Source organism: Anser brachyrhynchus, assembly GCF_964034855.1.
Source record: "Anser brachyrhynchus genome assembly, chromosome: 16".
NCBI classification, from domain to species: Eukaryota; Metazoa; Chordata; class Aves; order Anseriformes; family Anatidae; genus Anser; species Anser brachyrhynchus.
The window spans coordinates 15,631,137-15,654,511 of record NC_137734.1 but is presented as its reverse complement, the minus strand read 5'-3'; the positions used below and the strand labels follow the sequence as shown (position 1 = coordinate 15,654,511).

General features: G+C 55.1%; 1 protein-coding gene across 16 annotated transcripts in view; it reads right to left on the bottom strand.

Moving 5' to 3' along the window:
- CHD6 (chromodomain helicase DNA binding protein 6) overlaps nucleotides 1-23,375 on the bottom strand; it is an 89,897-nt gene that overhangs the window by 22,894 nt on the left and 43,628 nt on the right. For 8 of the 16 annotated variants that reach the window (XM_080558439.1, XM_080558441.1, XM_080558453.1 and 5 more), the window contains 19 exons: nucleotides 23,167-23,314; nucleotides 22,554-22,703; nucleotides 20,732-20,797; nucleotides 20,262-20,320; nucleotides 19,806-19,923; nucleotides 18,475-18,561; nucleotides 18,055-18,204; nucleotides 17,628-17,749; nucleotides 14,742-14,985; nucleotides 14,106-14,282; nucleotides 12,558-12,701; nucleotides 11,487-11,742; nucleotides 10,822-11,032; nucleotides 10,233-10,428; nucleotides 9,590-9,754; nucleotides 8,612-8,791; nucleotides 6,401-6,511; nucleotides 5,035-5,237; nucleotides 4,414-4,616 (listed from right to left, as the gene is read on the bottom strand). In XM_080558439.1, the coding sequence (XP_080414565.1) occupies nucleotides 4,414-4,616; nucleotides 5,035-5,237; nucleotides 6,401-6,511; nucleotides 8,612-8,791; nucleotides 9,590-9,754; nucleotides 10,233-10,428; nucleotides 10,822-11,032; nucleotides 11,487-11,742; nucleotides 12,558-12,701; nucleotides 14,106-14,282; nucleotides 14,742-14,985; nucleotides 17,628-17,749; nucleotides 18,055-18,204; nucleotides 18,475-18,561; nucleotides 19,806-19,923; nucleotides 20,262-20,320; nucleotides 20,732-20,797; nucleotides 22,554-22,703; nucleotides 23,167-23,314 (2,990 nt within the window). Of the gene's footprint in view, nucleotides 1-4,413; nucleotides 4,617-5,034; nucleotides 5,238-6,400; nucleotides 6,512-8,611; nucleotides 8,792-9,589; nucleotides 9,755-10,232; nucleotides 10,429-10,821; nucleotides 11,033-11,486; nucleotides 11,743-12,557; nucleotides 12,702-14,105; nucleotides 14,283-14,741; nucleotides 14,986-17,627; nucleotides 17,750-18,054; nucleotides 18,205-18,474; nucleotides 18,562-19,805; nucleotides 19,924-20,261; nucleotides 20,321-20,731; nucleotides 20,798-22,553; nucleotides 22,704-23,166; nucleotides 23,315-23,375 lie in introns of those variants that run through there. The other 8 variants (XM_080558438.1, XM_080558447.1, XM_080558452.1 and 5 more) reach the window with 4 other exon arrangements.

Genomic DNA, 23,375 nt, shown 5'->3' with positions numbered 1-23,375 from the left:
CTGCACGTGGGTGCCTGTGGCAGCCACTGGGCCTGGGGGGGGCTGCAGGGCCATCCCCAGTGACCCCACGAAGCTCAGGGAGCCACCAGCAGCCCCTGGGCCCCGGCCTGTGTCCCAAGTGAACTCTATGTAATTAACACCATGCCACAGCTCGGAGCCCCCTGCACCTCACACCTCTTCTTCTAGCCCCAGAAGTGGACTGAGGTTGCACAGGATGCTGAAACTCCTCCAAACGCAGTTGAGCCCCACAGCAACCTCACTCCTGCCTCCATGCCACAGTTTCTCCTCTACCCACAGCAGTGCCTGGGACCCAGGAGACACTTGAAAGCCCTCAGTCCAGCTCATCTGCCTTTCTGTGTCTCATCCTAGCACAGAGTTGGGAACATATCACATTCTTTGAGATTTTGTGCCAGAGACTAGGGAGGGGCTTGGCCTGACAGCTGAAAGGCTGTTTCAAAAAGGTAAAAGGGAATGACTGGAAAGAAGGACTGGGCTAGGTAAAATCATGGGAAGACTCATTCCTCTGTCACTGCAACAGCTCTGATGAAACTGTCAGCCAGCACTGGATCAGGAGAGAAGAGATTTTACAAAACAGGCTGTTATCTTTTTGATAACACTACAGGGCTGGCTGATAAAGCCAACGAGCAGCACTCTGACATCCTGTTTAACATGACATGCCATTTTTGTTTAAAACGTGCGTCACATGAGATAGACATGACACATCTTAGATGGTTCAAAGCTGACAGATCTCAAGGGATTTATAATGCCTTTCAGCTCAGCCAAGTGTAGGTGAAGGATCTGTCAGTGAAGTGTCTGGGGTAAACCTAGAGTGGGAGACTGTTTCCAAGAAAAACGTGGGGATCACCACACAAACTGTATTGCTATGAGTGCTAAGTGCAATGTTGATCCCAAGCGGTAACAAGATCCCTTGATGTATAAAATTATCAGAGAGAAGCATGGAAGAGACCTTGGTCTCTGGGCACAGCTCTTAGAGCCTTACCTAGACAACACAGCCTGCTCCGACGTTCACTCTCCAGGGACGACACAGTAATTTCGGACACGAGTTCAAACAAGAGGCTCCAACATGATCAAAGAACAGAAAATAATCCTGATGATCTGATATTTGGGGGTTGTTTCCTATTCCATACATCATGTGGAGGGCTATGAGGGAACCAGATCACTGGGGGGGGTATTTGCACTGGGCAAACACACCGAATGGCAAAGCAACGCAGTTCCATCTGGCTGACAAAGATAAAGCAATATCCAGTGGCTGGAGCTGAAAATTAAACACATTTTCAACCTTGAAATAAAATGTGAGTTCACAGCAGAACAGGGAAATGATGCCTGGTGGGGTCACTATTGCTCGAAGTATTCCAAGAGAGATGAGCCGCACCCTGGGCAGCCACTTCTAAGGCAGCGTCTTGCAAATGTCCTGTCCTGCATACGCATATGAAGGGGAAAGAAGAGCTGCAGCACTTCTGTCCCATCCATCTGCGGGGTGGATCACAGCAGAGCTCTGAGGGGGGCGGGGGGGGCTGGCTGCAGGCTCTGCTTATCCTCTTGTAGTCCCACTGATAAAGGATTGACAAGGCACAGTCCGCAGGAGGAACTAACAGGGGCTGGAGGCATTCTGTTGCTTTCTGCACATCTGGGGCACCTGGAGCACATCTTGCCTGGTCAGCTCTCTGCAAGCAGGAGACCTCAGGCTCCTCAGAGAGCCACAGCAGCACTTGATGTATGTTTGCTCTGCACTGGAGGCTCTGCTCTCCCCCATCTCCTGTGGTTAGGGTAGATGGTTTTGTTGTTCCCCTGGTCAAGAAAACTGAGATTCCACAGCTGGGAAAAGCCATTCTGAGGAACTGACGGAGAAGCTCCAGGTTGCTTTCCTCTGCTAAATATCCAAATGCATCAATTACAGTTCTACTCTTTCAGTAGAGCATTACTGACCCTTCACTGAAACCGCAGCTTGTTCATTACTTGGCATTACCTAAACCAAGCCCATTCGTATCAGCCAGTTCATTTCTTACTCTTGCTCTGCTCTCCACCATGCTCTCAAGTTCAGACCCAGTGCTGCTATGGGCAGGGCTGCATGGCAAGAGCACAGGCAGCACTGCTGTAGTGGCTCACGTTGCAAGAAGTGATTGGAGAAAGCCACTGAAAGCCACATGCTCAGACCTCACACTGTAAAGACAGACATTTCCAGACAGAAGGAAACGGCTATGTCGGGTCATAGAATGGCTTGGGTTGGAAGGGACCTTAAAGATCATCTAATTCCAACCCCCCTGCCATGGGCAGGGATACCTTCCATCAGACCAGGTTGCTCCAAGCCCCATCCAGCCTGGCCTCGAACACCTCCAGGGATGGGGCATCCACAGCTCCTCTGGGCAACCTGTGCCAGTGCCTCACCACCCTCTGAGTAAAGAATTTTTTCATAACGTCTGATCTAGATCTACCCTTTCTTAGTTTAAAACAATTACTCTTTCTCCTATCACTACACTCCCTGACAGAGTCCCTCTCTAGCTTTCCTGTAGCCCCCCTTAGGTTGCTGGAAAATCGCTATAAGCTCTCTAGAGCCTTCAGGCTGAACAACCCTAACTCCCTCAGCCTGTCTTCACAGGAGTGGTGCTCCAGCCCACTGACCATCTTCGTGGCCCTCCTCTGGAGTCACACTAGTACACGTCTATGTCCTTCTTGTGCTGGGGTCCCAAGGGCTGAACACAGTGTTCCAGGTAGGGTCTCACGAGAGTGAAGAAGGGGACAATCGCCTCCCTCACCCTGCTGGTCACGCTTCCTTTGATGAAGCACAGGATGCAGTTGGCTTTCTGGGCTGCAGGCGCACATTGCCTGCTCATGTTGAGCTTCTTTTGAGGATCTTGAGGCTGCACCATGGTGTTTGATCACCAAGTAATGCTTGGCATGCCCTTGGGGCTCAGCAACAGCACTTCTCCAGAGGTGCTCCACCTGCACACCACCATCTTCAAACAGGTCGAAGAGCCTGAGGCTTCAGCATGGCTCACTGTCCTTACCACTCACCTTGTGCCATACATCACCAAGTGCCCAGCAAAGCAGCACACAGCCGTGGGGCTTGACCACCCTGCAGGAGTGCCAAGGACTCCCCCAACAGCTCGCCCAGCCCAACTCACCTCTCCTGAAAGTCACGCAACGCAGGCACTGTGCTACTCAGTCGGTGGAGTCCTCTGACACAGAACGGGCAGTGACCATGTGTCCCAGGCTGCAACCCACCAGCTGGTCCAAGGAGCCAGCACAGGCTCTGTCTTCGTACCATTAAAGACAAAGACCGCTGTGGCTGAATGATGCCATCTACGTCTATATGCTGTGCTGCAAGAAATGCCTACAGAGAGCATATGCTGCAATGCAGGCATGGGGGTGAGTCTGCAGTGCCCCATTCCCCAGGCAGAGTAAAAGGGGCAGCAGGAGAGCAGGGCAAGAGCTGTGTGTGGAACCTATCAGAAGCTGAGGACAAACTAGGGGCCTCAGCCCAACAGCATCCAGATGCAATTAAAATCTGAACATCTGGTATATGTGGGGTATTTAGACATCACACACGCTGGAAAATACATGTACTAGTCCTCTGAACAGAGAAGGCACATGCAAACATGAGATAAAGGGTCCGACTAGACAGATGGAGTGGGAGAAGGCAGCGTCGCCTTGCAATGCAATTCTGCATTGCAGAGGTCTCAGGACAAACCAGCAGCACTGCGCCTCCACCGCCGGGGACAGGCACTGCAGACCAGTGTCAGGGACAAGAACCACAAGCTGGTGACCGGGGATGAGACAGCTGCACAGACTACATCGCCAGCTTTTGCTGCCACAGTCAGGGCACTGGGCAGCCACAGGCAGCGCCAGGCAGTCTCAACATCAGCTTTAGCACTGGACTGACCAGCAAGCAGGTAGGTCCCTGTGTGATGATCCACTCTGCATCCTGTGATGCCCCGAGGATCAGCCAGGCAATTCTGCACTCAGAGTGGAGTAAAAACCCTCATAACTATCCCATCCAACGTGTTCACGTGGTCACCTACGCCCCACGAGCTCACTGCACAATGTCCCCCAGCACAGAAAAGCCCTGAGAGTATTCATAAGCCAGTGAGAACTTTGTAGCCCCCTCTCCGAAAGCAGGGTTGCATCTCTGCTCCCACTACAAGGCTCTGTTTGGCACCAGCCAGAGCCAAACAGGCACTGGGAGCCATGAAATGTCCTCCCCCACTCAGCCAGCCCCTGATGCTGTCTGAGGTCTGTGGAGAGGCCAATTCCATGGCAGCCACTTTCTCTGTGCAGAGAGCACAAGTGTTTCCTGGCTGTTTCAAACAGCTTTGCTTTCAATCCTGCAGCCTTGGTCCTGCACACAGGCACACTGGTGGCGAGTACTGGTGCAATGGCAGAGAGAACACGCAATACCTGAGTGATTCTGCAGAGCCTGGTTCTGGCCGTCCTTCGTTGGCGTGATGAGATCCCAGATAAAACTCTTTATCTTCTCATCCCCTTTGTAGTGTTTGACGCAATAGACCAGCAAGGCCCGACAAATCATCTCCATGTCCTTCTCATTCAGGTGCCACTTGAACCGCCCATGGGTCAGGATATCTTTCCAACGTCCCCAGCTGAAAGAGCAGTAACAGAGATACATTAAACGCTCCTGTGCAGCTAGAGACCTCGTTGGCACCTCTCTCCACAAGCTCACACAGTGGCACAGCTCCCAAGGACTGGGGGTGTTATGCCCCCATATTATAGGAGCAGAGATGGGGAAGAGGTTTGCACGGGACTGAACAGGCCAGAGGGAGGAGCAGATGCTGGATGCCCTGACTGCCAGCTCGTGCTTTGCCCCCTAACTCTCCTTCCAGTCCAAAAATTTGCTTAGAGCCTAACAATGCAGGTCCCACTAGGGAGGTAATTGCTTGAAGAAGGGAGCACTGCTTCAGGCATTCATTGCTCCGGATGGACGGAAAGTGACTGTGGCAGCTGGAGGCCCATCTGCGAAGTGGGCTGTGGTTGTTGTCTCAAGGAGGAGGTGAGACTCACCCGAATATGAGCAGATTCTTCTCCACGCGGAAGCACTCAGCCCGCAGGTACCGCCGTGTCTTCTCATTGAAGCGCCGTGAGCGTGTGGGTCGCTCATCCGAGTCACTGTCCAGCTCAGAGAACTCCATCAGCTCGTCCTCCTCAAAGGAGTTGTAGTGTTTGGTTTGCTTCCGCACCCGGGGCCTGTCAATGACCAAGCTCTCCTACAGGGGCATAGAGGAGAACACATCCAGGTGTGGGTGGAAACACCTGCCCTTTATCATGGCACAGTAAGTCCACCATGCTGCTCCCTGGCTCTGTTCACAACTCCCAGTACTGGCTCACCAGCCCTGGGGCTGGTCACCACCTTGCCACTAGGATATCTGCTCCAAATTCACTCCATGTGGCTTTGTCTGCACACACGAGGTAATTCCTGGCCAGCACAAAATTCATCCTGAACAATCACAGGTTGAAAATCAGGCTGTCAGGGTTCAAACTGCTGACGTTCAGCACCTGATTCAGCTCTGAATTACACTCCTGGCTCTCCCAGAAATGCCTGGGATAAGCTGCTGTGCTGAAGGTGGTGTAATTTATATTGAAGGGGAGGTAGGTGGGAGGAAAGAGAAGAGAAAGGCGGCTCCCATGAAGGTGCAGGAGGGAGCAATATGAAATTAAATGGTATGTACATACTTCTTTTTCTTCCCATCACCCTGCCAAATATATCTATGTCATCAGCAGCCCAGCTCTGGGCAGGAGGAGAGGGCTGGGACCCCGTCTGTTCTGCCTCCAGACATGCACTGAGTCACCAGCATCCCCTCAGCTCTCAGGCACAGCAGGCAGGGCTGAGAACAAGAACGCTGCCCATGGGAGATGCCCCCCAGAGGTGCATGGGGAAGGTTTGGCAGCTTTGCTACCAGCTCAGGGGAAGCCAAGCACCAGCTCCCTGGAGCTCCAGCTGCCACATTCCCCATGGTTGCTGTGTGAAGGAGCCTGTTTGCCAGGGGGGCAACAGGCAAGACTGCTGGAGCATCCATTCACGGTCTGCATCCCCTTGCCCAGCCATGGTGATGGGCCTGCTGGATCCCCCTGGCTTTATTCCTTGCTCCCGTCACTAGCCTGAAGGCAGGACAGCAGAGCTGCAAATGCAGATGGAGAAAGGAGCAGCACAATCCAAGCCTCTCCTTGCTTGCTCCACCGGGCCAGGAGAATCCCTGGGAGGCTCCCCTTACTCCTATTCACGTTTGGATTTTACAGTGGTTTATTTCTAGCAAGAAAACTCGGATGCTGAGCCTGACCCACATGGCCTCTGAACAACCCCCCAGACTTGGGTGAATGTGGGGCATTGTGTATCAGCTGTGGGGCACACAGGCCACGAACTGGATCTTACCTTTTCATTCTTGGCATCTGTATCGAGCTCTGCTATTTTGGCCCACTTTTGCCAGAAGTTTGGGTCATCTAAGGAAATGTCAGTTCTGTTTCCTGACGCTACAAAGCTGGCCTGGGAGTGAGAGAAGATGAGTGAACAGGATACAACCCACCATCCAGCTATGCTTTCCCCCCACAGAGATCCACAACACATCTGCCTGCAGCAAATAGTCTGGCTGCCACGCAGAATCACAGAATGGTTAAGGTCGGAAGAAACCTCTGGCGGTCATCTGGTCCAATCCCCTTGCGCAAGCAGGGATACGTACAGCAGGTTGTTACACCCTGCACTGACACTTGCCAGTGGGCTCTGTTAGAAAAGAAAGCTGTACCCCAATCTTCTGCATTTCTGCCTGGCCCACTGGAAACAGAGCCTGGGGTTGTGCCACTTGTAAGTGGAGGAGAGCCAGGTGGCATCCCCGTGACACCAGCCACAAGCGTGGCACAGAGCTGGCTCCTTGGGCTCCCTCCAGTGGGCAGGCTGCAGGAGGCTGCTTATGTGGGGCTGTCAGGACCCCAGGGCACACAGATCCCCGCAGCATGGCAGCAAAGAGCTGCTGGCATTATGGAGGCCAGCAGCCAAGTCCTGCCACTTCCCCAGGGGTCTTCCTGCAGAGCCAACTCCTATGGCAGAAGAAGAATGGGGCTGGCCACAGAGGCTGTGGCCAGGCTGTGCTGAAGGTACCACACTACCTTCCCACACTGCTGGCAGCCTTGGTTTCCACCTGCATTTCTGTTTAGCAAAGCATCACACCAAGGCAGCACCAGCGTCCAGAAAGACAGGGAAGGTAACAGACTCCAGGTCAGATAAGCTCAGGCCATGAGCACAAGATTAGCCCTGTGAGTTTTCCCAGACACGGAGCTCACCCAGGCTTTGAATTCATCCATCCTCTCCTGGGCCTGACTGCCCACAACAGCCCTGGGGAAAGGCTCCAGCTCTGATCAAGGCCTGCTGCCTTGGCAAGAAGCCCTGAGCACAACAAAAGACCAAGCCCTCCACCTGCGATTGGAGCCTGCACCTTGCCAGCACAGTGCCCTGGCTAGGACAGGCAGCAGCTCCGCACCTCTCAGCACAGAGCATCTGCCCACACTGCTGGCCCAGGGACAGAGCACACCCTGGCACTGACTGGCACTTGGAGCAATGTCCCTGCTCTGCTTTCTCGCCAGCCTGACTCAAAGGATACGTGAATCCAGGCAAAGAAAAAGCTAGCAAGCTGAGCCCTCCTGGACAGCCACTCACAGAATCATACAATAGTTTGGATTGGAAGGGACCTTAAAGATCACCCAGTTCCACCTCTGCCATGGGCAGGGACACCTCCCACCAGACCAGGCTACCCAAAGCCCCATCCAGCATAGCCTTGAACACGACCAGGGATGGGGCATCCACAGCTTCTCTGGACAACCTGTTTCAGTACCTCACCACCCTCTGAGTGAAGAATTTCCTCCTAATGTCTAATCTAAACCTACTCTCTTTAAGTTCAAAGCCATTATCCTATCACATTATCAACCTACCCCTATCCTATCACTACACTCTCTGACAAAGAGTCCCTTCCCAGCTTTCCCATAACCCCCTTTAGGTCCCAGAAGGCCTCTTATAAGGTCTCCCCGGAGCCTTCTCTTCTCCAGGTTGAACAACCCCAGCTCCCTCAGCCTGTCTCCATAGGAGAGGTGCTCCAGCCCTCTCATCATCCTCCCAGCCCTCCTCTGGACTCGCTCCAACAGGCCCATGTCCTCCTTATGTGGGGGTCCCAGAGCTGAATGCAGGGCTCCAGGTGGGGTCTCACAAGAGCTGAGTGGAGGGTGAGAATCACCTCTCTCGCCCTGCTGGTTATGCTTCTTTTGATTCAACCCAGCATACAGTTGACTTTCTCAGCTGTACGCACACATTGCTGGTTCATGTTAAGAGCTGGCACAGCTCTCAACCTGCCCAGGCTGGCAGTCCCCTCTTCCCTGCTCTGCTGACATCCTGAGACAGGATGTCCTGTTGCCTCCATGTCCCAGCAAGGTCTCACTCCTGGGCACAGAGGGGTAGGCAGAAGAGTCTGGCCTCTAGGCAGACACAGCTCCAGTCAAATGCAGGAAGAGCTCAGCCCAACAGTACTGCACTGCCCCTGCCCAGAGTGTTCCCCGCCGCCATGGGAGGGAGTCCCCTTCCCTCCCAAAGAGCACGGCACACCTTGGCAAAGGTGGAGCCCTTCCCCTCAGACTGGATTGTGATGGTCTGCGTCCTGCGCTGGAGGATCTGGTCGATGTCCTCCTCGCAGAACTTGGATCCTTCATCCTCCTCATCCATGAGAGCACCGTAGGCACCCTTCCGCAGCAGGTCCTCCACCTCCATCTTTGAGAGCTGCTGAACCTGTCCAAAACACAAATGCATCACCAACCGCGCCAGCTGCTCTGGGCACTGGCATGGTGGGAGAAGGCTCTTCTCTGCCCCGGGAGGGAGGGTAGAGATGCCCCAAGCTAGCCCAGACATCCTGCTGCCATGGCAGAAGTCACTTCAAAACGCTGCTCAAGGGACTCAAGAAATTCAGCCCTTGTCACCCAGACACAGCACCGCACATGTCTGCAAGCCCCATGGCAGCACAGGGACAGCCTGCCAGGCTGAAGAGCAGCAGTGTGAGCGTGTGGGACTGGGCTCTCACTGCCTGGGAGCCTGCCCAGGTCTCTGCTCCAATGTGACAGTCACTTGCTTTTCCTCCAGTAGTTACCCAGCCTCTTCCTCTCTCCATTCTGCTTTTCTGCTCTGCTCAGTACTGCACAATGCTCTCAGAACAGCCCTGCATGACTGCAATGGACTGGGTGGCCTGCTAATATGGCCAACAAGCTCTTCTCATGAGGGACAGCAGAGCTGCGACACAGGCTTTGCCCTCTTCAGCCCTTGGTAGGAGAGCAAGAGACAGGCAGATGTTGGCCAGCATCACCAGGCAATGGACCAGCGTCCTTGTGACAGTACCAATTGCTGCAGAAAGCTGTGTGGTTTGAGCCCAGGTGGGGTCCTTCCCACCTTGAATGCGAGGCTTTTATCCCCACCTGGGGACACAGCCCTGCACGCCTGCCCCTGTCACACAGGCAGCAGAGGGACAGGACGCAGGGGAAGGAGAAGCGCTCTGCCACATAGCCTCCTGCAGCCCCACTCTGACAGCCAACCTACCCCATTGGTGCTGCCCTTGCGGTTGATGTCCTGCAGCACAGCCTTATCCAGGCCCAGTTTCAGGCTGGCCTTGTCAAACATCTCCCGCTCATAGGAGTTCCTGGTGATGAGGCGATAGACCTTCACTGCCTTGCTCTGCCCGATCCGGTGGCAGCGAGCTTGAGCCTGGGAGAGCGGAGGGTACAGCTTCAAACACAGTGAGCCCAGCACGATGGGGGTGGTGTGGCTTGTGATACCCCTACCAGCAACCGCTAGTCACCCACCAGAGCCAGGTCCTCTCCCACATCCCAGGGCACCCTCCCTGAGCACTTGTGGCTGAGCTGGCACGGCTCTGGCTGCAGAGTAAGAATCAGACCCATGCACTCCTAGGCAAGGACGCAGGGTTCAGGCCGTAGCCTTTGCTCTCTTCAACCCCTCTATCAGGAGGAAGGGGCCAAGTTGTGCCCACTTGTGCTTTTAGAGCCACAGCGTGACCTCCCCCATGGCGCGTGCCTTCTGCTCACACTCCTGTCAGCTCTCCTAGTGTTGCACCCCCCTGTGCCAGAGCAGCCAGGTGCTGCTGCGCCCCTCTCTCCGGCTGGCAGGGGTGACGGGAGCCACGCTGAGGGACCTGCATGCGGTCTGTCCCAGCCTGGCCCATTACCTGGAGGTCGTTCTGTGGGTTCCAGTCTGAATCAAAGATGATGCAGGTGTCAGCAGCGGTCAGGTTGATGCCCAGCCCACCTGCCCGCGTGCACAGGAGAAAGACAAAGCGATCTGAGTCGGGCTTGCAGAAGCGGTCAATGGCAGCTTGGCGCAGGTTTCCTCGCACCCGCCCATCAATTCGCTCGTAGGTGTACCTGGTCCAAGAGGGTAAGATGTGAGAGCAGGGTCACAGCAGGGCCTGAACTAGCTGCAGCTACAAACCCCTTCTTGCTCCTTCCCCCAGGCTGTGTGCGGGCATGCAGACAGCCAGAACTAGGACCAAAGGAAGGGCCTGTCTCCATTTGGTCACTCCTAGGACTAGCACAGTAGACCAGGAGCCCTGCAAAATGGCCAGGTCAGAACTGCCCAGGTTTGGAGTCTCTGCACCCATCAACAGTAACTTGTAACTCGGATCCTTTGGTACATGGATGGGTACAGAATAACCAAATCCCCACCCCGGGCTGTTTCCACTCTGTTTCCACGGTTTCTACAGTGCAGGATGGACATGACATGGAGGAAATGTGGTGAATGCTCAAGCCTGTACTAACCGCCTCTGAATGAGATAGTCTTCCAGGATGTCAAGGCAGCGCACCATCTGGGAGAAGATGAGCACCTTGTGCCCCCCAGCAATCAGCTTAGGAAGGAGTTTATCGATGAGCACCAGTTTCCCGGCTGCCTGGATCATTGCCTGCAGCTGGAAGTCTGGTGCCTCCGGGCTGTGTGTTTTACGAAAGTCTTCCAGGATCTTCTCCTCCGCCCCTGCCAGGTGAGAAGGGATGTGAGCTCTTGGTGAGGCTGGCAGTGCAGCTGCCCCCAGCCTCCTGCCCACGGCAACAGCATGCAAGGAACAGAATCCATGCAAATGATCGGATCTAGGGAGGCTGGCTAGAAACCTCCAGAAGCCCCTCTGCTCCTGTGACTCTACTCCTTCAGGGCCGGCACCAGCTCTTGACAGAACAAGCCATGTTGGGATGCAATAGAGGATTCCACTCTAAAATGCCCCAGAAACAGCAGTACATGGAGAGCCTGGGCAAGACCCTGAGGCTGGCAGCGCCCACCAGCAGACAGCACTTGAGGAGAGCTGGGCTGCCCATGAGGGCAACAAGGCAGATCGCTGCAGGAAGAGGGCCAGAGCTGGGTGAGCCCTGCAGGCAGTGACCAGTGAACGGTGCAGTGAGACATAACCCCCCCACCTCCTGTGCACAGCCCTCACCATTGATGAGATATGGGTGATTGCAGCACTTCCGCAGCTCCATCATGGTGTTGATGAGGTTGGGCATATTGTGCTGGTTGGCACCCTTGGACAGGAAGGAGAAGTTCTTCTCCAGAATCGCCCGGTAGTATTTCTTCTGGATGTTGGTCAGCTCCACCTCAATGATGGTTTCCTGCTTGGGTGCCAGATTCTTCTCCACATCATCCTTCAGCCGTCGCAACATCATGGGCTTCAGGATGGACTGCAGCTTCTTCACCTGCCAGAGCAAGCGCAGAGATTCACTCCCTGCATGGCAAACACATGGTGACAACAGCAGAGGGGCCTGCAACACAAGAGCCTCTCTAGGCTGGAAACCCTCTACAAATGGCCCTGAAGAAACTGCACTGCTGACAACCAGGGCAACTTTAGGATCTAGCTCCCCTGGAGCAGCCATGTGTGAGTGGCTGGCCCTGGGCCATGAACTCGCACATTGTGGGTAGCCTTGGGTACATGTGTCTGCTGCAGGAGGAGGAAAACTGGGAGCTTTGCTAGCAGCTGAGATGATGGGTGCTCCATGCGTCCATGCCTGCTCCCCTAGGATGATGAAGCCAGACACCTAAACAGCAATGAGGCAACCCAGGGGACCGTGCTGCTCCCCACTACCCATGCTCAAGGGGAACTTTGGAGGATGGTTCCCCAGGGTAACCTGACAGGGTGACAGATCCATGGACTTACTGACCTCCTCACTCACCCTCTGGTCTTGGGAACAGACCAGATGGGAAAGCTGGGTGTGCTGAGCTGCTCAGGCATGCAAGGAGCAGTGTGGAGCTAGGCAGGGAGCAGACCCTGGCCTTGGCACAGGCTGGTCTCCTCTCTCCAAAGCAGCACTGGCCCATGGGCTCTGTCAGAACTTTGCTTCTCCTGGCTGAGCCCAGGGCCGGCATGCAGCACTGCACCTTGCAAGGGGCAGACCTTTAAGCAATGAAGGGTCTTGTTCACTTCCACAAAGTATATCCGAGTGTGTGCCTGGCGTGGTGACCAGGAGTGCCGGTGACCTGTAGGAACAGTCACCAGCCTCACTCTTCTAGGTACCTGCTCCTCTGTCTTCAGGTCCCCAAACTCCTCCAGGAAGGCCGTCTCTGAGGGAAACTGTTGTGGCTCCAGGAAATTCAGGAGGCTGAAGAGCTCCTCCACTGAGTTCTGTAAGGGGGTGCCTGTCAGCAGCACCTTGTGCTCCTGGGTATACACAGAAAACAGGTTGAGGGCTCAGGCCCACTGGCTAGGTCCAAGGGGCCCTGAGATCACAAAGCTCCTTTTTCTTCCAGACCCAGAAACGCACTGTGTGACCTGTAGGCACAGGCACTCCCAGAAAGGCTCTCTTGGCCGTGGTGCCAGCCCTTATGCAGCTGCTGCCATGTGACACTGCCATGTGGCCCTCAGCACACTCCCCAGGATGTATCCCAGTCTAGTTGTGCAGCAAGAATGGGCAACACTGAGAACCCCACACTGCCCCCAGGGCTCAGCCCTGCTCTGGCATGAGACCCTCGGCAGGGTTGTGTTGGCACATGGACAGTGGTGCTGACAAAGCCCAAGCCCCTGTACACCTGTGGGCAAGATTTCCCCAGTGCTTTGGCAGATCAGAGCACTGTTGTTCTGGGCGCTGCCTCCCAGGGCTCACCAGCAGCTCTGTCCCAGCAGTGCCAGAGCCTGGGGCACCCGCTCACTGTTCAGGCTATAAACCTCTTGCCAAACCTAACACAGGTAACATCCTCAGGCTTCACAAGCTATGAAAGAAGGGCAACTGTACGGCTGAGAGGCTCCCATGGGACTTGTGCAAAGGAACATGAGGGTTACGAAGGGGAGACAGCAGCAATTCCCCTTAGGCCCAGGCTACTCACAACCCAGCAGGGGCCTGCACAAGATGCAAGATCACCAGAACATCAGACTGATAATTTCTGGGGACTTGGTCCAGCTACAGCTGAGTGTGACCAAAGCTGGGTAGGGCTAGGTGATACAATACGCCTGATGGCCCTCAGCACAGCAAACAGCCACACTGCTTTCTCCAGGGCTGTGAAGGATCTGGACATCCAAATCCACATCCCGGATCAGTTCATTGATCTCTTTTTCACTACACACAGTCCTGCACCCCCAGCCCTGCCACAGACTGGTCCCGTGCCTGGAGAGTATTAAGAAACCAGCTTGAATATGGCAGCCCTGCTCACCGCAGGGTACAAGGCACACGGCAGCGAAAGGATGCTCTGCATGGCTGCCCAGCCGTTGCCTCTGTTTGCTGAAGCAGCCCAAGCTGTGCTGCAATGGCCAAGTAGTGTTCTGCTAGGGAGCGCGTACAGATGCGAAGGACATAGGAGGAATTGTCTAGCTGTGGGTTAATATTCATTACACGTCAGCAGAAAAGAGTTTGTGATGGCTGCAGATCACCAGTGCCCCATCCATCAAAGGGCCCTCCATCAAACTGGCACTCCTCCAGTGACCTGACGGGTCTTGGCCAGTCTCCCCTCTGAGACAGCGAGCTCTCAGCTCTGGCCCTGTGCTAAGCAGCTGGCAGTGACACCTGACTGCTTGGCATGGCCACCTCTGGCCCACCCTGCTCTTGCATGAACCTGGGCAGGACGTGCTCACCAGGGCCATGAGTTTCAGCCCCTCCAGCAGCTTGCAGTTCCTGTTCTTCAGGCGATGGGCCTCGTCAATGACCACACAGCGCCACTGGATCTTCTTCAGCTCTGGGCAGTCAGCAAGGATCATCTCAAAGGTGGTGATAACCACCTGGAACTTGAAGATCCCAGGGAGAGGGTTGCCCTAGGGAGACATAAAATGTATGCAGTGCTTGACTCCTGCAGGCAGCAGGACACTGTCAAACATCCTGGCGGTCCACACAGGCTGGCCACCATGTCAGTGTTAGAATCTGGATCCTGGCTGTGATTCACCCCGATTCATCTCCCTCACTCAGTGAGCAGGTTCCTGCAAGCCTTCATGCTGGCTGCATGTCTCCAAACCAGATACTACTTCAGGGCAGAAAAATAGGCCTGGGCAAGAGCTGTGGCTGGGACTTAGCTGCATTTTCCCCCTTTTGCAAGAATGGGGCCTGTCCTTCACTTATACACTGTGCACTCTCAGCCCACACCAGCAAAGGGGTCTTAAAATATCATCTTGCTCTCTCCGGATAAACCACAAGCTCCACATGCAGTGAAGTGCTTCCCAAGTAAAGGAAGCCAGAGCTGGAGGACATATTCTGGGAGTGCTGTGTGCATCAGTCACCTGTGTGTCCCTGTACACCATCTCATACTGCTGGATCATCTGCCGGCTGATCTGGCTGCCGTGGTACACGATGGCATTCATCTCCGTCCAGGTGCGGAACTCCCTCTCCCAGTTGGTGATAGTGGAGAGGGGTGCGATGATGAGGAACGGGCCATGGATGCCCATCAGGAAGATTTCTGAGAGGAAGGTGATTGACTGGATTGTCTTCCCCAGCCCCATCTCATCAGCCAGGATGCAGTTCTTCCTGCAGAGATGGACAAGGGCAGGTTAATGCAGCTCTCAGGGGCAGGAACCACCCTGTCACTAACTCCTCGATGTGATGTCAGGCATGTCACCTCCCCTCACACCTCTCTGACTCCATGGTGTGGAGGGTTGGAGACATGAGGACAGGGCTCCAAGTGGCCCAAACTGGTCTGGGTAAGCCAGACCACCCAACTTCTTGCAGATGACGGCCTTAAAGTTAGTGTGAAAGATGCTGCCCTTCAGGTGCACACTAGCCTGTGAACAATGCATCTGATTGCCTGCTGCAGATGAGGACATCACAGAATCACAGAATCATCTAGGTTGGAAGAGACCTCCAAGATCACCTAGTCCAACCTCTAACCTAACACTAACAAGTCCTCCACTAAACCATATCACTAAGGGCTACACCTAAATGTCTTTTAAAGACCTCCAGGGATGGTGACTCCACCACTTCCCTGGGCACCCCATTCCAATGCCTAACAACCCTTTCCGTAAAGAAGTTTTTCCTAATATCCAACCTAAACCTCCCCTGGGGCAACTTTAGCCCATTCCCCCTCGTCCTGTCACCAGGCACGTGGGAGAACAGACCAACCCCCACCTCGCTACAGCCTCCTTTAAGGTACCTGTAGGGAGCGATAAGGTCGCCCCTGAGCCTCCTCTTCTCCAGGCTGAACAAGCCCAGCTCCCTCAGCCGCTCCTCGTAAGCCTTGTTCTCCAGACCCCTCACCAGCTTCGTTGCCCTTCTCTGGACTCTCTCGAGCACCTCCATGTCCTTCTTGTAGCGAGGGGCCCAAAACTGAACACAGTACTCAAGGTGCGGCCTCACCAGAGCCGAGTACAGGGGGACAATCACCTCCCTAGCCCTGCTGGCCACACTGCTTCTTATACAAGCCAGGATGCTGTTGGCCTTCTTGGCCACCTGAGCACACTGCTGGCTCATATTCAGCTGACTATCAGCCAATACTCCCAGGTCCTTCTCTGCCAGGCAGCTTTCCAACCACTCATCTCCCAGCCTGTAGCGCTGCTTGGGGTTGTTGCGCCCCAGGTGCAGGACCCCGCACTTGGCCTTGTTGAACCTCATACAGTTGGCCTCAGCCCATCGCTCCAGCCTATCCAGATCCTCCTGCAGAGCCTTCCTTCCCTCGAGCACACCGACACACGCACCTAACTTGGTGTCATCTGCAAACTTACTGAGGGTGCACTCAACCCCCTCATCCAGGTCATCGATAAAGATATTAAAGAGAACTGGCCCCAGCACTGAGCCCTGGGGGACTCCACTAGTGACCGGAATTCAACTGGATTTGGCTCCATTCACCACAACTCTTTGGGCCCGGCTATCCAGCCAGTTTTTAACCCAACAAAGTGTACGCCAGTCCAAGCCACGAGCAGCCAGTTTCTTGAGGAGAATGCTGTGGGAAACAGTGTCAAAAGCCTTACTGAAGTCAAGGTAGACCACATCCACGGCCTTTCCCTCATCCACTAAGCATGTCACTTTGTCAGAGAAGGAGATCAGGTTCGTCAAGCAGGACCTGCCTTTCATAAACCCATGCTGACTGGGCCTGATCGCCTGGTTGCCCTGCAAGTGCTGCGTGATGACACTCAAGATAATCTGCTCCATGAGCTTCCCTGGCACTGAGGTCAAACTGACAGGCCTATAGTTTCCCGGGTCAACCTTCCGGCCCTTCTTGTAGATGGGCGTCACATTTGCTAGCTGCCAGTTGACTGGGACCTCCCCTGATAGCCAGGACTGCCGATAAATGATGGAAAGCGGCTTGGCCAGCTCCTCCGTCAGTTCTCTCAGTACCCTCGGGTGGATCCCATCCGGCCCCATCGACTTGCGTACATCCAAGTGCTGTAGCAGGTCGCCAACCATTTCCTCATGGATTGTGAGGGCCACATCCTGCTCCCCATCCCCTTCCACCAGCTCAGGGTACTGGGTATCCAGATAACAACTGGTTTTGCCGCTAAATACTGAGGCAAAGAAGGCATTAAGCACCTCAGCCTTTTCCTCATTTCTTGTAACTAAGTTTCCCCCCGCATCCCTTAAAGGATGGAGATTCTCCTTAGTCCTCCTTTTTGTGTTGATGTATTTATAAAAACATTTTCTGTTATCTTTAACGGCAGTAGCCAGACTGAGCTCCAGATGAGCTTTGGCCCTTCTAATTTTGTCCCTGCACGGCCTCGCAACATCCTTATAGTCCCCCTGAGTGGCCCACCCTCTTTTCCAAAGATTTGGAAATCTCTTTTTTCTCCTAAGCTCAAGCCACAATTCTCTGTGGCGTTAATAACACGCGTTATTTCTGCATTCCTGCCACAGGAATGGGTCACCCTCAGCCTGACCAATACCAAAAATCAGCTGTATTTTAGACCCATAGCTAAGCCTATACTATCTCCAGAACACATCAGCATTCACCAGGGAGAAACATTCCTAAATACTCAATTGCAAAGCTAACACAAACACAATTTTTCTGGATGCCGCCCGTCAACTCCAACACGGGCAGCTCTCAGCAGCTGCTGTCAGGCCCCTCCTTCTTGGTTCCTCCTCCTTGCTCCCCCAGCCCCACTGTTCTGCAACAGCACGTGCTGGGGCCCCACTGCCAATGGGACACCTCACAGGAGCCCAGGGCTCCAGCCCCTCCTCACCTGTTATACCAGTTAAAGAGCAGCCAGTTCATTCCTTCCAGCTGATATTCCCGCAGCTGGTTGCTGTTCTTATACTCCCGGGACTTCTCCAGTTTCTGCCAGGACTCAGATGCTGGGCGCTCCTAGGAAGAGAGAGCAGGACCAGGATCCATGGAGATGAAAAGACTACTGCCCAGTGTGGCCAGGCCCTGCTTCTGGGACTGCACACCAGGACAACACTTTAAAACTGCCAGTGACACTCAGAAGATTCACAGAGAGGTCTTGGCCTCTGGATCCCACCCACAGATCCCACTAACATCTCCAGAGGGGAGGATACTGGGCTTGCACTGAAATAGCAGGGACACAAAGGTCACCACTGCCGGGCCTTAAGAAAACACAGATAGTCCCTTCCTGCCCAGGGCAGTGAGCTGCCAGCTGGGTACGTTACCTCTGGGTACGTTACCATGTGCTTGATTTCTGGAGGGATCTGGAGGGCTTCAAACTCTTTAATCTTCCCTGGGTCAACATCTTCCTCCAGCTCCCAGGTGCTCTCCTCATAGGGCAGCGAGCACCACTTCACCAGGTAGTGAGTCACCTCCTGCAGCACACAGAGAGACTTGCAGACCAGTGCCGGGCTCACTCTGCTCAGCCCCAAGGTGCAGGCTGCAACTGAGACTGAATCACAGCAATACTCAGTGGCCTTTGAATCCCCCTTGTGCCAGGGGCCCCCCAGGAGTAGGGTTCAAGCTGTGCAAGGCTGGGAAGGCCTGGGGTTGGTCAGAGATGACATGTGATGGATATGCTGGGTCCAGATCTCCTGCTGAGCTTCCCTCCCTCTGTGGGACAAGTGAGTGATGTAGCCACTCACCTCCCCGGTGTCAGGGTCTTTCGTGTGAGCCACCTCCAGAATTCGATCTACCTCCACGTAGTCTGGGTTGAACAAATCCTCATCAGGCTGTGAGATCAAAAAGAGAGGTAAATTCAAGGTGATCCCAGGATTAAACAGATGGTGGGTGCAAGAAAACAGCTGTGGGACATCTGTCCCCAGGATGCTGCTGGCTGCGCACAGCATACCAAGTGCCCATGGACACAGGTAGGTGACATCTGTCGCTGGGCATGGGGATGCAGGGAGCCTTGCAGAAGGCAAAGCCCTCACTTTAGAGCAGCTGCTGGCTCCATGCTGCCCTTGCTGGGAGGCAGGACTGTCTGTCCCAGCCCATCTGGCCCCGAGATACAAAGCCCTGAGCTGTGTGCTCCAGCTCATATACAGCACCCAGAGCTGTGACTGCCACAGACCGGAGCCACACATCGCACCACCTGGGTCTCTCCAGTTGTCCCCTCATACACCCCAGTCCTCTACCAGGACTTGTTCTCTCTTTCTGCTTCTCTCTCCCTCCCCACTTTCAGCTCAGCAGTCACCAGCACCAACTGCTCACGAGGCAAGGGCTCATCCTCACACCAAAAAAGCCTGGGGAGGATTGCGCTTTAGACTAGCAGTGGTCCTTTGGAGAGACACATGTCTAGGGCTTGGGAATGAGAAAAAACCAGGCTTCTATGTTCACAGCTCCCCAAGCCCCACTTAGTCACAGGAAAGAGCAGTTTTTCCTTGCTAAACTGTTAATGGTATGATGTGTTCCAATGCATGCTTTTTCTTTGCATCCTTGGAGAGACCCCAAGCAGACTCAGGAGTGAGAAATTTGACACACACACCCAGCTTTGTAACTACAGCCATGGAGAAATTTTCATAGCCTACTGGCCCAATTTACACTCCTAGGGGACAGCTTGAGGAGATCCAACAACTATCTCTAGAGCAGCAAGATAGATTATAGAACACCTTCCATATTGAACACAATTAATCTGCTTACAGAGCAACGTAGGCAGGACCTGCCCTAAGCCCAAGTATTTATAGGTCTCTCTCCTGCAGCATCTCCATGATGATCTCTCCCACAGCTCCACCATGAGCAGGCACATTCCCCAAATGAACATAGAAAGCACCTTCAGCACTATGTGCTGCCCTCCCTCCCATTGAGCAAGACTTCCAGGGTTGGCAGTACCCAGCAAGTGACATCTGTCACCCTGCCTGTACCTCCTCTGGTGACACCATGGGTGTTCAGGGCACTGTCGTGGCTTGCTCAGCCAGAGCACTGGGCCCAGCTGTGCTGGGGAAGGCAGTGGCCACGCGCTGCACTCAGCTCTCACCTCTGTAAAAATATGCTTCATCTGAGCCTGCTTGTTCCGGAAGCGCTTTATCTTCTGGGATATCCTGGGATCCTTCTCCAGCTCCTCCAGAGTCGCCCATTTACAGTGCAGGTAGGAGCTGCAGAGGGAAAAAAAATCAACAAAATGTGACCAAAGAAGCCCTTGGGCAACAACCCCATCCACCATACAGACAAGCAGGAAGCTCCCAGCAACCCAGAGAACATCCAGCTCATGCCTCGCCATGTGGAGCCCCACACTGAAGAAAGCCATGGCCAAGACTCAGCACTGCAGCTGCAGTGGCTTGCCTGCCCTGCACAGACTGGGCCTGGCTTGGGAGGGCAGCAGTAGCAAGGCAGGGATGCCAGGGCTGCAGCTGGGGCTGGGAGCACGCAGACCTCGCTCCGGCACACACAGTGTGCACCGCCGTGGCACAGAGGACCACAACACTGCACGTACAAGTTCCTGTACTTGACGTAGAACTCCTCCATCTCAAACGTCAGGCCGCCGGGGTGAGCCTGAAACCAAGGGAAGGAGAGTTAGTTAGTGGCACCCGGAGACCGTGCAGAAAATGGGGGGCAGGCACTTGGCGTGGCACCTGCCTCGCAGGCTGCGGCTCTGGAAAACACAGTGCAAAACCACCCTTGAGGATGAGGGGACTCGAACACCTTCTGGGGACCAAGACCAGGCCTGACTCCTCTCCAGAGGCTTTCTAGTGCCCAGGACAGGAGAGGCACCACACTACTCCCCAACCCAGAGGGATGATGCTCTGGGTACACCCCAGCAGCATCCTGCAGGAGCAGGTGTAAGGTATGGCATGGCAGCACGGACTGCTGCTGCCTCTCCCATGACTGATGAACAAAGGCAGCCAGGCCTCACCCCTCCTCTGCCCAGGAACCTTCAACCCCACTGGCAGCTTTGTCACTCACCTCCTTCTGCACCATCCTAGAAGCAAGGATCTTCTCGATGATATTGGCATCGTCCTCAGGAGGCTCCTGGGGACAGTGGGAAGAGAGCAGTTTTCCTGGTCTCTGGCACCCTCAGAACATGGAGTGGCTGCTTGTCCTCTCCCAGCCCACCAGCCCAGAAAAGAGGAGGAAGCTTGGGAGCTTCTCCACTGAGACTGAAGGAAGGAAGGTCCCTGCCACCAGCAATCTCTGTTGCTGCCACCTGCCCTTGGCCAGGGTGCTTGGAGGGGGACAGGACCAGGGTGATGACATGGATGTGACTGGCAGAGTCTCCTGGCCTACTGGGGCAAGTGAGCAGGGCCAGAGATGGTGAGCGAAGGATGCTCCAGCCAGGGCCACACACTTCGGCAGCCAGCACTGGGACAGGACAGCCTCCCTCCCTCTGTGGGCTTCGGGCCTGCCATGAAGAAATCCCCCCACGAAGCCACAGAGCTCTTCCACTGGCCACCTACGAGCTCCCGCTCCACAAACTCATGGTGGAGGTGGCCCTAACATCACCCTGCTCCCAGCCCCAAGACAGAAGGCACAAATGTGGCCATGCTTTGTGGCAGAAGCGGCCCCACAGAGCAGGCTGGCAGCTTTTGCAGCCTGAGGGCTGCTGGAGGAGCTGTGCACCGCCCCAGAGAGCTCCTGAGAAACACAGCCAGGATCCAGGGAGGAAAGCTGCAAGTCCAGGCCCTGGAGAGAGCAGCCCTGGGGCCTCAGCATTCCCATCCTGCCCCACCAGGTCAGTCCTGATACACAGCCAGGCCGGGCCGAGCCTGCTGGCAGGAGCCCAGCGCAGGCACGCGGCACAGCCTGGCTGCCGTGACACCAGCCTTCGTAACTCTGGAGCTGGGCACATCGAGGTGGACACCTGAGACTAAGTGCAAAGGAAAGCAGGCTGGCAGCGTGGACACCTGCCAAAGGCAAGCCATTCCCTCTGGCTGTTTTGAAAATCTCACTTGAAGGGAGCACTCCCAGGAGCCCAGCAGGGGCATGGCCCCGGGCAGCAGCGGAAGGAAAGGACAGCACGTCCTGAGGGTGCACAGCAGCCCTCTGGGCAAGGCTGGGGGCATCAGGCCAGGAGCCATTTACTGGCTCAGCAACAGATCTGGCTAATATCCACACCGAAGCCTTATTAGAAGGGGATTAGAGAGGGCCACAAGAACACCATGAAAACAATTAGTGACCATTATTAATATCTGGCAGCTTTGTGGGTGACCACGGAGAGGCAGTGAGCTGCAGGTATCTGGAACGCAGAGCTACAGGAGTGAGGAATGAGCTCAGTGTGCAGAGGAGGTGGGGCAGTGATGCCCAAACTGCAGTGACTCCAGCTGGTCCCTGCCCGCAGAGCAGGCTGGCTGGCAGGTTGGCTACACTCAGAGGGACTGATGGAGGGTAGCACTATGGGCAGTAAATGATGCCCTGGCACCTACAAAGACCTTGGCTGGTATAGCCAAAATACTAGGTTAACTTCATGGGCAAGAGCTACAGGGACAGGATCCAAAGGTGGGCATGGGCAGAGGGTTGGTCATGCATTCAAGGACATCTCCAGCTACATGACATGTCCTAGAGGCTTTAGCCTCCCAGCAGGAGGGGGGAGGTTGGACCTGCATGACCCTTACTTATCCCTCTTTGCACTCAGACTCCCTGCAGAACCAGCTGGCACGCTCCTGGACACATGCACTCCCACCCCATCCTTGTACTGGGATCCTACACTTCCTTGAACCTCACAGTGACACCCTGGGGATGTCCTGAGATGCAGAAAGCCCCACCACCCCAGCCCCAACTCCAGCCCTACCTCTGCCTGCCATGCCAGAGTGGAGGCGGAGAGCGCAGAGGTTCTCCCAGCTCCCAGCACGGCTATTGTCTCACCGTCATCATCCACCACCTTGAAATCCAGGTCCTCGTTGTATTTCCTCCTCTTCACCTGCCGGCCAGAGCGGCGTTTCTGTGTATGGGATGAAAGAGGCGGTCACGGGGGAGATGGGCAGCCCAGGTACCCCCCTTGCCTGGTGCGGGGATGGGAACTGGAGGAGAGAAAGCCCCATGGCTGCCTGATCTCCATTTCCCCCTCTGTGCTGGTGGGGTGGAGGTGGTGGGAAAAACAGGCCACCATCAGATGTAAGCCCCTGCACTGCTGCAGAGGTAGAGCAGCTTCCATCACTGCTGTGCCAAGGCCTCTGTCAGTGCTTTGGAACAGAGCATGACCTGCACAGCTCTGCGGGCCCCAAGGCCAAAGGCAGAGGAGCCCTGCAGGGCCACGCAGCTCCTGCGGTGCCCACCAGCCTCCCTGGGCTGTCCCGGGAAAGGGGCGCTGCAAGAAGACACAGCGGACAAGGCCGCCTCCTGGTGCCCAGCTCTTCTCCCACTAGGATGCAGGCAGGATTTCCCCAGCCAGCAGCCAGCCATACCTGGCTGTCAGCCGACTCCACAGACTCCTCTGGGCTCTGCACGGACGGGCTCAGGAGATCCTGATCCAACTCCAAAGTGTCCACTGGGATCTCATTTTTCCTCTTCCCTTTCTTCTTCTTCTCCACGGGGGTAGGCCCCTGCTCCTTGCTGCCAGGACAGACTGACAGTTAGACCGTGCTCCTTGCTACCAGGACAGGCTGGCAACCGG